Below are 13,625 nucleotides of genomic sequence, written 5' to 3'. Positions count from 1 at the left end.
TAAATTGGATATTCGCCTTCTTTACAGGAACATCGAGACTCCCCGCGATTAATGCTATAAATATCTTTTACCCAATAAAGCGTAATTCCTTAATAAGATAACCTCGGTCTCTTTTATATTTGATAATAAAAATCTAGTAATGCCGCATTGAGTGGTTTAAATTTATTGGATCTCTTGTGAAAACTTAAATTGCGTTTATATATATATATATATATATATATATATATATATATATATATATGTATGTATGTATGTACACTGAAAAAAAATGCAATATATTCAATAAGATATGTTATTGCGGGCTGCCAATTAAAAATATACTCAATACAATAATATATGCTATTGCAGTATCAACATTGTACTTGCATTAATAGCAAATATTATTGTATTGAGTATTTTATGTAGTTGGCAGCCCGCAATCACATATGTTATTGGCTGTATTACATTTTTTTTCTGTGTATGTATATTTTAATAGCTACAAGTTAGAGAGAATTATTCGTAACACGAATAATTATTTTCATGCAGAATTAATCTGTCTGAGAAGTTTAAAAAGATCAGCTAAAAAACAAGTGCTCCTTTATTTTAACAAATATTAAATTTGTCAAGGTAGAGTTTCCGTGTGCTGATAATCCGCAAATACGAAGAAGAAAAACGGTTAACTAGAATAATTTGCTGAGTTAATATACAGTGGATGGCGTCAAATGCGATGTTTAAATAGCATACTTTTGATAATAGCTCGACGATTCCGCGAGAGAAGATATGGCCCTCCATTTCCCTCCTAGTTTCTCGCTACCGCGTGTCCGTTTCGGGAAAATAGCGAATAATACGACTGAGCTAGATTCATACGAGGATAATGAAAATTTCTTGAATGGAGATACTTATCTACTTATTATGGCAATGACTTCGTACGGTCGGGCGCGCTTGAATTTCCGCTACTTCGCAGTAATCGCGTACACAATAAATGTTCTTCTCTAACAAATTTCTCAATGTCATATCTCTTGCGCTAACATTACCCCTCCATTCGTCCGGTCTGCGTTTTCATATTGCTGCTATATCCAGCAGAAACCATTTCGACAAACATTCCGCTTCTCCTTTCAGCTTCTCGTTTGACAATAATAGAATGCGTATTAAATTTTTAATTCTTACATGATGACAATAATCATCTGTTTTATTCCAAATGTAATTATATTTTAAAATATAATAATTCACATATAAAATTCTTGTATGTTAGATTATTTATAGATTGTTGTATAAGAAGAAATATAATTTCTTATTTAACAAAGCATAAAGAGAATAAAGATTTTTTCTTAAACGACTATTATCGTTACGTCCTTTTCCGTTAAACATTGTACGCGGCCATTGTTAACAGAACAGAAAGTTAATAGTCCACAAAAATGCAAACCTCAACAAAAGTTTTATGTAATTTGTCGCCGTAAAAATGGCGAATACGTAGGAAAATCTCGTGGGGGATAAGCAGAAATGGCGAATGCAAGCCGCGGAGAAGGCGCGAGAGAAAATATTTTAACTTGGCTTTCGGTCTCGGCATGACAGATCATATTCAAGTGTGGCAATCTACTTACGTCATAGCCAGAAAATTCTCCTTTTCCGGGTGGCCCCGGCGGACCCTGTGCACCTTTTTCACCGGGTATTCCATCCCGACCCGGCTCGCCCTTCTGACCTTGAGGACCTTCCGGTCCCGCTATTCCAATATCACCCTTGTCACCTTTAGCCCCGGACGGACCCTGCAGTCCTCTTTCCCCTGGCGGTCCTGCCGCACCCTGAAATTGTGACATTAATCAATGCAATTATGCATAACAGTATTGCCCATTCAGCGAACAAAAGTGCCGAAAATGATGTAGTTTTAAATAATAAAAATTACGTTTTTTAAGTGAAAATTAAAAGAAATAAATTTTAAGGAATTAGAAGAGAAACTGAGGTTTTATGATTAAAACAAATGATTTATAAAAAATTTGTATTTTTACAATTATATTTTAACATTTGCTGCATTGTTACATGCCGTTGATATATAAGATGTTGTATAAATACAATTTGTCATAAGTAGATTTGTATTTATCATTTTTAGCGCTTTTATTATAATCTTAGAATCGCGTGTGAAAGATCAATGAGAGATCATTACCGTGAGGCCCATTAGGCCCTGCTTGCCTTCCTGTCCGGGTACTCCTGGTTCACCCTTCGGGCCTTGTATCATCTTTGGCATCGTAAAGGAAGACATTAAGGCCGTGGCGTTGCAGGTGCAAGTGCCGGGGTCTCCCTTCTGACCAGGTGGTCCCTGTGGTATCTTCATTAACCAATCCTTGAAATAAAACATATTTAATAACACTAAATAACATTATTTAAGATCGGTGTATAATTTTAATATATTATCTTAGTAAATCAGTTATAATAGCGTTTTACGACTAACATAGGTATCACTGTTCGTTGTAGCAATGGATAAAACGATACAATCAAGTTTCGACGGTGTCTGTAAAATACGCATGTACACTGCGTACCAATAACAGCGGAAGATAGTAAGCACCGTGAAAGCGGCTTTCGTGTAATCAGTGTTACATGCGACAGGCGTCGGTTCTCCGGTGTCGATGCTAAATTGACTCACGCGAATAACAAGATAAATGAGTGATCCCGGATTCAGGTGCATTCAGGCCACCTTCAATATCGTACCTGCACACGGATCTACGGACGCGCGATCGCGGTCTCTATAGTTAATATAGCGAGATGTCTGCACCTATAGAAAGCACAGATATTTTCCCCGGCTAATAAAATTTTAAATTGCAATGTATACGAGATATATGAATAGCCAAATAGTATTATTATATCAATAGACTCTTCAGTTTATGAATAATTTTGTGCATTATTTATCATCTTTTTGATATATATATATTTGATAAATTTTAAAACGAGAGCAGTTTTTACCTTTCAATCGCGATAAATATGCACATTATAAACAATTTAATATTTTATTGGAAATTTTTTCATGCTGTATCACAACAGAAACACAGATAATAATTATAAAATAGATTGGTTACAATAATACAATAAATTTCACATGAAAATTGTACAAGCTCAATTTGCAGCTTTTTTATTTCTACAAGATTTAAAGTAATAATCATGATAAAATAAAAGTAATTCTATTATTTTCATTAATTGACACCATTTCTTAATAAGTTATTTTAATTATGAGAATGATTTCAATTGATAATTCAATTTAGGATAATTAATTTAACTGTGATTAATTATTCAAGTATATTGATTTAGGCATTATTGGAGAAAGGACACAAGAAGTAACGATCATCTTTTTTGTAATCATTCAACTTTGAATTAGTCAGTAAAAAAAAGTTTGTTGATTGAATAATGCACTCACCTCGTCGCGACCAGGTGGGCCAGGAGGCCCCGGGGGACCCCTGACACTCTCGCCCTTTTCCCCTTTGTCACCCTTCTCGCCTTTCGGACCTTTATCTGAAAAAGAACGAATGCGCCGCCGTAAGTCCACGCAACTTCGTCGCTCTCTGTTTTGACAAGCCGGGGTGATTTATGCGCGCGAAAAGTAGATTAAAAAAGTTTGCTTCATATTTTATCATCGTTTCTTCGACGCGATACCTCCAAAGTCGACGTCGCGCATCGACTATAGCGAAATTAATAAACGATTTTTAACGCGCTGCCCCTATCTTTACTAAGCTAGAGATGTCGGATTAAAAAAAGGAGAGAAGATATTGATGTTTCAGCGCATTGATTAATTGGAAAACTGTCAGACTAAAACTGTCCCAAAATACTGTTACGATATATTGATATTTTGAGATAGTTCAAATATCCTCGCAATAAATTAGAAAAGTGTCACGTGCGTGACTAAAGATAATAAAGATAAATATATACACTCGCAAGGAAAAAACCGATTTGATTTATATTTTTCAATGTAAGAGAATAAAAATCTTGCAACAGCAAATAAATGCACATCAGATGAAAAAAATGAAAATATCGGATAAGCGATATTCGTATTAATCGTTTGATTAAGAAATATCGATAAAATGATTTTTATTTATGTGGAATAATTTGGCCAAAAATTTTTATGTTTTTTAATAGAAAAGAATGAACATCTTGTAACAATAATAAAAGAAACATTAGGTTTAATGAAGAGAAATGAAAAAAAAATACAACAGTTTTAATTAATTTGGATTAACGTAAGAGAGGCGTGGGTATAAATTATTATTATATTTCATAAATTTTGATTATTTCTTCCACGTCCTTATATGTATGACGTTATATAGACTAGATGTCTTGTCAGAACATAATTTAATAATAGAGCGTTATGTTTTATAAGTTAAAAAATCGTTTTATGGCTATTTTATGGTTACTCACAATCTAGATTCGGAGGCGGGGGCGTGATGAATGGTGGTGGGTTGCTCTCCTCGCTTTTGTCTTCGTCCACATCTCGACTGATCTGAAAATGTATCGTAAGCAGTGCCGATAAGATCGGATTACGCCATCTCGTTAACATAATGGGACGATTATTGGTGTCGTTATCGCCGTCGTCGATTGCCAATTCAGGATTCGGTGCAGCCCCGAGCGAGTAAACAGTGTATACTTTTATTTACAGCATTTAGTGCGTCAAAGATAGAGTGAAGCAGCAATCGGGTTATCGATCGTTTATTGATTAGTTATTTTAAATGTAAATTGCACGTGCATATTAAATCACAATGTTGAAGCGACGCACGAGAGGGTGTCGATTGTTTTCGATTAGTTTCGCGAAGGGGCGGCAAATATTTGCAAATTGTTCATTGAAATGTTGTTGAAATTAATATAATAATCGGAATTATTTTTCCAAATCAAATGGATACGGTTGACGACAGGAATTAAGATTGATTCGGAATGAATTAGCTACAAGATGAGATCTTAAAGCTGAATGAGACAACGAGAAAGAGCAAAATGTAACGCAAGTAATAAAATTTAACAAATTATGCAATGAGATAATCTCAGATAATGTGCGATATTGTTCTTATGTGTTTCATCATATCTTGGCTGTCATGACTGCCATGGCAAATTGTTAGTCAGTAGTATAAATGATCACATGCGCCAGTTGTGAACAATGCAATGTCCAAGTAAAGTTCCTCAGACGTGATACCGGACCTGTCTTGTACGTTAAAAGCGAATAATACATCAAGCAGTGACGGTGATTAATGAAGTTCCAAGCCAATCAGGCAGTATGGTTAGCACACATGACACTAGCCCTAAGTGTTTTCCGATAATTATCGGTAACGACGGCGCTTTATCGGGCCGAGTCGACGTCCGGTTAGGATTTTTCGGTGATCGGACGCGTTCTTGTGTTATTACAAAAACTAAGAAAACTCATTTTCTATTTCTGCTATTAGAAATCTGTTCAATTTATTCGAATATATCATCGGAGATATACGTTTCCGATTTTATTGACATTTTCTTATTTAAAGAATAAATTATTAATATACAAAATATTATTAAATATTAGAAATGTTTACGATTGCATTTTATTATTTTATGATATTTCATAATATCTTACCTTCTTCTGCGCATTTATAGATTTCACAATGACGTTTCTCCAATAAGCTTTTAATTAACTTTCAATCATTATCTAAATAATGCGAAAATATAAAATGAATAGTATATAATGACAACAATTTATAATATTTAAACACAATGTGATATTTAAAATGGGCTGTATAGAAGCATGGGCTTTATTATAATCTGTATCATTTATATGCTTAAATTCTTATACATATAAATATAAATATATATATGTATATATGTATATAAATTTATGAATATTAAAATTTATATACATATAATATTAAAGCAAAAAGCATGATATTTACCTTGTTTTCTTTGCTGTTAAAATAGACATTATATCTTATTTTTGAAAGCTAGGTGACGCAATTTATAGTATAATTCGTTTTTGAAAGGCTCGATAAAAAATAAAGTGATTATTTGTGACCGCTCGTGTATTGTTGTGCGAGTTTAAAACAGTATTAATGTTTCTCAACTATTATTTATCACAAAGTAATATTTTTTCCCGACAATTCAATATTTTTTAAAAACAATTTAATGAAAGGAAGCAGGTTGTATTTCTCGTAGCAGGTTGTATTTCTCGTTACAATAAAGATTTTGATTTTTTTGATCGAGGATTTTGTAATTTTTTTTTTAACGTGCGTTTTTAGTTACATTGTGTATTTGAACACTACAAATACGTGCATGCGCGACCAAAAAAATACATTTGTCACATCTGCCGCGCTATTGCAATAACGCATATAGCATCGAATAGAATAAAAGGAGGATCCTCAGCATCTATTCATATGTAACTTACATTTATTGCGCACGTTTCTCTTATTTTACACTACGTTGGATTTATAATTTCGTATTTAAATTAGCGCCATTTATTATTAGGGGCATAACAGTTATTTACAGGTACAATGCATTCGTATAATGAGAATTTAGAAAATAAAGTGACAATAACGCGTAAATAAACGTTATAACACGTTATAATGAAGAGCTGCGGAATAGAATTTTGTTATTATATATTGCAACGTTTGCACAAAAAGATAGCCTCCGGGCTGTTAATCGATCGTTATTATCTCACTTTTATATACGTCCGATTTCGTTAGAATTCATAGCGTACATAATAATAACAATAATGATAATATTAATCCCACAATTCTTACGTGCTATTTCGACATCCGCCCGACTACGCGAGATTTACGACGCATGGTCGACGTAGTTTGAATAATTATATGTATTTCGACGTACACGGGGGTTACATCGCGGACCGTCGAAAACGTGCGCGCTGGGAATACGGGTCAGGTTTCAGTTTCAGTTTCGGCCGGATAGAGAGAGAAGTTTTAGCCAGCCGTTGCGCAGCGCTCATGTTTAATTCGTGATTTTTCTCTCTCTTTCTCTCTCTCTCTCTCTCTCTCTCTCTCTCTTCCCCCATATACGTTGACGATGGTGGAATTACGCGGGCACATATCCGCACGTACACGCGCGCGTAACACGATCAAGGAAAACGGTCGACGTCATAACACCTGCCGCATGATCGCAGTAACACGTACGTAGTAGCGTCGCGACGACACGTCGATGCCACGCGCGAACGCTCCGGGCGTTACCATCGAAATCGTTCACCCGGTACATACACCCTGATCAGCTCTACCATGCACGACCGCGTCTTTGCATCCCGCCACCGTATATTCCCGGGGCTTTCCACGAGAGTGGGATTTTACGGGTGAAATAAATTCCGCTCTTCTCCGCGCGCGAAGAAAAGCTCCCTCCGCGTGCGCGAGCCCGTGCCGCGGTTGAACTTCGACTGAATTTCCGGGCGAACGCAACCAGGGAAGATCCCGCGAAGGATTCGGGATGATGCGGGATTGCTATCATAAGAATACGCATTTGCCGTTATTTGTTCGATGTATCTCGTGAACTCTGTAGTCGGACCGAATAAACGTCGGGTCTACTTGCGGAGTTGATCGTTAGATATTATCTACAATATCGAACATGGCTTTTCGCTCGGTTACCAACTAGTAGAACAAGTAGTATATCTTCGAACTACATTTAATATTAAACGCGGTTTAACGCACTTCCTCTTTATCCGAAACACACAGTGTATACACGATGTGATTAATGTATCCTAAAAGAATAGTTTTTTTAAATTTAGTTTAATGTAGATAAAAAATTTTTTTATACTATCAAAGTGATTATATAGGATGCTCAAACTGATTGTTGGAATGTCAAAACTTTTTGCTCATTATACTTGAGCGAGTGTATTACATAATCCAACAAATATTATTTTTAGATCTGTATCTAGCTAAATTTTTTTAGAAACCCCTTTTTTCTATATACGTAAAAAATATTTCTCAAAATTAAACGTATATATTTAAAACTTAATTAAAGAACTAATAACATTTATATATATAACAATATATATGACTATTTTTAAAGTTACATAAAAATATTAGCAATTTAATAGAGTGATTAATATAACGTTATGGCATTTAATATTATTATAGAATATTTTAATTTTTCAATAGTTTTTAACCTTTCGAAGATATTTTATAAAATAAAATTGGAACAAAAATTATATTATCAAGTTTAACGTATGAGTTATTTAAATAAATGTGATTACTTGGATTTTGTACTCAAAACTTATTAAATATTTAACTATTTATTGATCAGAATATTTAAGATTTATTATTGTACGTTACGATGTTTTTGGGGAGGAAAGATGATCGATAAAAACATGTATGTAAAATTTTCTGCGATGTGTCTAATAAAATTGAAAATTGACAATTTCCGGTAAACGAAATGATATTTGCGATGCGCGAATTCTAATCTAATGAATTCAGCAAATGGTAAAAGCATCGGATACTGGGTCGAAGACGAGTTCATCAAAATGCTATCGGTCTGATACGGATCACCAGTCGCTGTGACACAGATTATCTCAACTTCTAGAAAGGCGGTACATACGGCGTATGTATACGTAGCGGATTCGTAGTCAATTCATTACTGAATTTGGTGAGGAAAAGCGAATCTCTCGTTCGTCTCTCTCTCTCCCCCCCCCCCCCCTCTCTCTCTTTATACGGCACATTAAACGCATCGCTGCAGCTTGCAGGAAGTTAGCCTGCTGACCCGTGCAACTGATTCGTTCCCATGAGTGTATCAGAAATAGTTCTTCTCCGCACGTTTCGGCGCAATTTACATTTGCGTCATACGTGAATTTTGCAGAGTTTAAGACTGGTGCTAATGGATTGTCGAATAGTCGAGAGGAGGAGCAAATCGGTTTTTCGAAAATTGTTTTCAAAATCAATACGCTATTGGTTCGCTCTTAATCTCGCTTTTATCGAAAGTCAGCTTCTTGGAAGTCAATTTTCTTAAAAATTAGTCTTTTGCTTGTAGTGGATTACATAAATCGATGCACGTGACTTTGAATATGAGCGACCGAGAAACCGGATCTAGTTTACTTATTGTAATGCTCCGGATATTACTGCGATGCATGCGGAAGTCGCGAAGGTTGCCTACTTCTTTTAAAGGTAAACTTGACTTGATACAATTTATGTGTGCATTGTTTTGGAAGTATGCCAAAATTTCATTCGGATCACGTCTAACTTCGTAATGACTGTGAGTGGATGGCAAAGATAGAGTGGCGGTAGGACATTTCGGTAAGCAAAGTTGCCAATGCGAAATTCTAACAAAATTTTCGAGATTATCCTCCCCGTATTTACGAGATTATCCGCGTAACCTAATTTCTCGTTTCCTCTTTCTCCCCCACTTTCCCGGCTTTCTCCTAATGGCCGACAACTTTTAAGAAAGTTCTCATTATAACTTCATTCCATTATAAGGACTAGTTAATTCGAAAGACATAAACCATAATGGTATCAGCGTATAAAATCAATAATAAGTTGGATTGTTATAGGAGATTATATATATATGTATGTATAATATAGGTTGTTTAAGATAATTATTTTATTATCGTATAATTCAATTTCGTAGGAACACTTAAGGATATTGTAATATGTTATTATATAATTCTATAAATCTATATAAATATAAAATCTAATATAAAATAGAAACCAGATTAAAATTTTAAATTCTAAAATGAGATCATAATTTATTATTATGATCGTAAAACATGAGATCGTAAATCATTCTGTATGAATAATTCAATATGAATAATGTTGCACGTTCTCCGTAACTGATGATGTCTGTAACAAATAATTACGATAAAGACATCACATCTTTTTTTCTTTTTTTTTTTTAGAAAATTAGTTTACTTAAGAACTAAAAAAACGAAATTAATTTTTGTTAAATATCACACTGTAATCTTAATTTTCTTAAAGTGCTTGGGGAAAAATGTAAAAAAAAGATTGAAATATATTCATAATTTTTGACAATAGCTAAACATATACTCTCGAGAGAATCTGCGTATATTTATAGAATAATATTCTATTATAAATTATTACATTTAAATTGTATTAACACTTTTTTGTACAATATTGTTTTCAGCCGTGCGCCCCATGCACGTGAATTTTTAAACCCGTTAGTAAATTACTCAAGTTTCATATTATAGTTAGTGTTTGAGCGGTGACATAATAATGAATGATTGGTTAGTGCGTGTTTAGTAAATATAGCATCAATTTAGCGAAGCTAGGAGCCGGAGTTCAATTTACGGCAGAGGCGTCTACCTTATTTAAATCAGTGTCGCCGGAACCGTCGAACAAACTGACATCGTAATCACCAGAAGCGAGCTCTTCATCTGCTGAAAACTAAAAAAAAAACAAAAACACGTGGCGTTAATAAACTAATGTCAGTAAATTATCGAATGGTGTTTTATCCTTTGATAAAATCGCTTGCTAAAAATCAAATAATGCAAAAATCTATTAGATGACTATTTAAGTTCACTTTTAATTAAGATGAGAACAATGAGGTTAAGATGTTATACACTTTAATCTTATTTTCTAGATTTATTATACCCACGAAAAGTCCTAAATTTATTAAAATTATCTTATTTTATTCTTCTGATGTAAAAGTTTGAATGAGAAGTGTTGAAATATTATATTAATTTACCCAAGTACTTTAATTTTATTAAATAAGAATTGGTGGATTTTAAGTGAATTTTATTCTTAAGAGACAGATGATCAATTTTACGCTGAAAAAATTTATTGGTTTGACAAAATTTTCCAACTAAATTAAAATTTTGTTATTTCAAGAATTTATGCATTTAACTTAAATGCACAAATTTCAATTTAAGTATTTATATAGTTAATTAAAATATATAAATACTTGAATACACAAAATTTGATTTTGGAAAATTTAGTCAAAGTAACTTTTTTTTTAGTGTACAATTTTACAATTTTATATAAGTAAACTATTTATAAATAAAATAAATATTTAACATTCAACTTTATATTTAAAAAATTTACATATTTTTCAACATATTTTCCATTAATATACTGTTGATATTTTTTGCAATCGTTTTTCGACAAAATAATGCGACGACATAGCGTTTCAAGAGTCGACACATGAACAGTAGCACGGGGTGAGCTTGTGTACGCGACAGTTTTAATTTTCCTGGGGGAATATCCCAAGTGTGCAACGGTCTTGATATTTGTTTGACAGCACTCGGCACGTGTTATTATTTGTGTGTAGAAAAGATTTTAGCTACCAAAAATTGAGTAAAGTAATGTCAATTAAATATTTATTTAATATAATCAAAAATAATTCTATTTTTTTTAATATTTAGAGGAATTAAGTATAATTTAATAATATTTGCTAAAGAATTATTATTGCCCGTAAATGTCGAACTAGCAAATCATAAACATATTGAAAAGTGATTGTTTATTAAAGTGAACATTTGCATAATTTCATGAATTTATCTATATTTCATTGTCGTCCAATTTTTCAGCAAATTTAAATATAATTTGTCGCTTTTGGATCGATGAATGCGACGTGGTGCCCGAATAACCTGATCGAATGATTTAATCGTGCGATCGAAAGTCGTGCCATCCTCTATCGTTTGTTAAATTAATTAGTTTCGGACAAGCACGTGGTATTCGACATACGTTTATCTTCGCAGCACGCGTTAAATATCTCATAGTGACAAATTGGTAAACTCGTAGTTTCACCGCCCGTTTTTAGCGACGTACAGCACGTTGTTGTTTACAAAGTTGCTTTGTTAGCGTTCGCGCGGTGGAGACCTGTGTACGTAGGATCCGGCGAGGGATCGTCGTTCAGGATGCGATCGCGACACCGGTGGAAAATACGGTTCATATTTGTTGAGCAGTTAATGTCAACATCAGTGATTTAAAAACTTGTCGAAACTTTTTTTGAGGCGACAAGTATTTAATTGTGAAGTGTAACAATTAAACACAGTATGCGGGTGGGGAATTGTAAAGTATTTTCAGGATATTCAACAGGAAATTTAACAGACAATTTCTTTAATTAACGTGTGACGCTTGTGCAATTCGCGTCGCACTTGATATTTTTAGATTTAAATGTAATTTGTCCGCTGTTATTTTGAATATTATTATCGTTTGCTGAGAACGGTAAACGCGAATTGCGTTAGATTGAACAATTCAAGTAAGTAACAGCAAGGCGTGATATATCCATTGATATTATTTCGTGTATTTTGCATGATTCCGCGCATCGCATCCGATTAACGTCGGAAATGTCGCGCAAAGTGCTGCGCGATCCTCATATTTTGGTGATTAGCGCGCACGCAATCGTAATTAATCATGTTTTCGCGAGTGACGTGCGCAAGAATGGAGCTTGTAAAGGGGAAAAGGGCCTGGAAGATATCGAACAACAGCGATGGGATAAATGAAATTTATTACGAAAATAACTGCTTATTCTGTTTATTTGGCAAAGCTAGTAATAATATGGACAAGAATTAGAGTAAAAGATTTTTATTTAGAAAATCTTATAGAAGTTTATGTTTAAATAAAAATATTTATTTAAAAGATGAACAAAAATATTGTGAGGTGCGCAATAATTATCTTTACAAATATTTTTTAAATTATTTTGAACAGTAGAATAACTTGTTTTTTTTTATTTTATAGATCAACGTAATTGCAATGTATAAATTACAATTTCGTTTTTGCATGTTATATCGATATATATGTCAAATTTTTCATTTTAATTTGAGGTAATAGATTTGTGAACAATACGGACAGACATCATATCTCGCAAATCCATTGCCTTGAAATGGATGGGATAGGACAGATTAGTGCAATGTTTAACTCAGGACTATGTATAATGTCCGTCGATCCATTGTGCATACAAGAATGCGCACATGCACAAAGCTCATACATACAATGGAGCTTATCGCTATCGACGTATCATTAACTGTTTGGCACATTTGATTATTTACTGGCGCATTTTGGCATTTTAGTATGAAAAGAATAGCAATTATGAGATCACAAATTATTTGAAATTTACTGGAAATTTTAATTTAGAATACAGAAAAAAAGGATAGACAATATTTTATAACTGAAAAATTTTTTGTTAAATTGTAAAACAATAGAGACGTAAAGAAATAACAATACGATGACAAAATTGAGTAACAATATAAAAAATAAACGTAAAACGATGAGATGCTTTGGGATATAATGTTTTTATTTAACTTTCTTTTTCTCATGATGTTTACGCATTCATGGGTAGATATAAATGTTGCAATTAGAAATAGATAATTAAATATATTATATGTTTACATATAATCAACATAAATATGTTTATAAAAGACATAGAGAAAGATTAATACTTGATTAGGCGTGTCTTTTTATTCTTCTTTTTCAAATATTTTTAAAATAAAATCTCTGAAGTCTGAAGATTTATTAAATATTATACTAAAATTCATTATAATAAAATTGGTGCCAGAAGAAAAAGAAATATGCAATATGCATTATTAAATGTATATACCAAAGAAGAGTAAGAAATATTTTACGATCATGTATTTTCTTAATTTCTGTAACCAAAAATGTGCCAATTGTTATTTATGTTTAATTGTATTTTATATTGCCCTAAAAATTATTTTAATCTTTTATAAGTTATACATTCATATTTATTCATAATTTATTATGTTTGGCTCAACAAAACGAAAA

General features: G+C 33.0%; 1 protein-coding gene across 4 annotated transcripts in view; it reads right to left on the bottom strand.

The window, feature by feature from the left end:
* The window catches only part of LOC105836028 (collagen alpha-1(XVIII) chain), a 243,906-nt gene that overhangs the window by 16,878 nt on the left and 213,403 nt on the right, over nt 1-13,625 (bottom strand). For all 4 annotated transcript variants that reach the window (XM_036288224.1, XM_036288225.1, XM_012679781.3 and 1 more), the window contains 4 exons: nt 4,372-4,453; nt 3,380-3,474; nt 2,138-2,314; nt 1,581-1,778 (listed from right to left, as the gene is read on the bottom strand). In XM_036288224.1, the coding sequence (XP_036144117.1) occupies nt 1,581-1,778; nt 2,138-2,314; nt 3,380-3,474; nt 4,372-4,453 (552 nt within the window). The remainder of the gene's footprint in view (nt 1-1,580; nt 1,779-2,137; nt 2,315-3,379; nt 3,475-4,371; nt 4,454-13,625) is intronic.

This window comes from Monomorium pharaonis, chromosome 6, assembly GCF_013373865.1.
Source record: "Monomorium pharaonis isolate MP-MQ-018 chromosome 6, ASM1337386v2, whole genome shotgun sequence".
Lineage (NCBI taxonomy): Eukaryota > Metazoa > Arthropoda > Insecta > Hymenoptera > Formicidae > Monomorium > Monomorium pharaonis.
The sequence above is the reverse complement of the archived record's forward strand: the minus strand, read 5'-3'. Positions and strand labels throughout refer to the sequence as shown.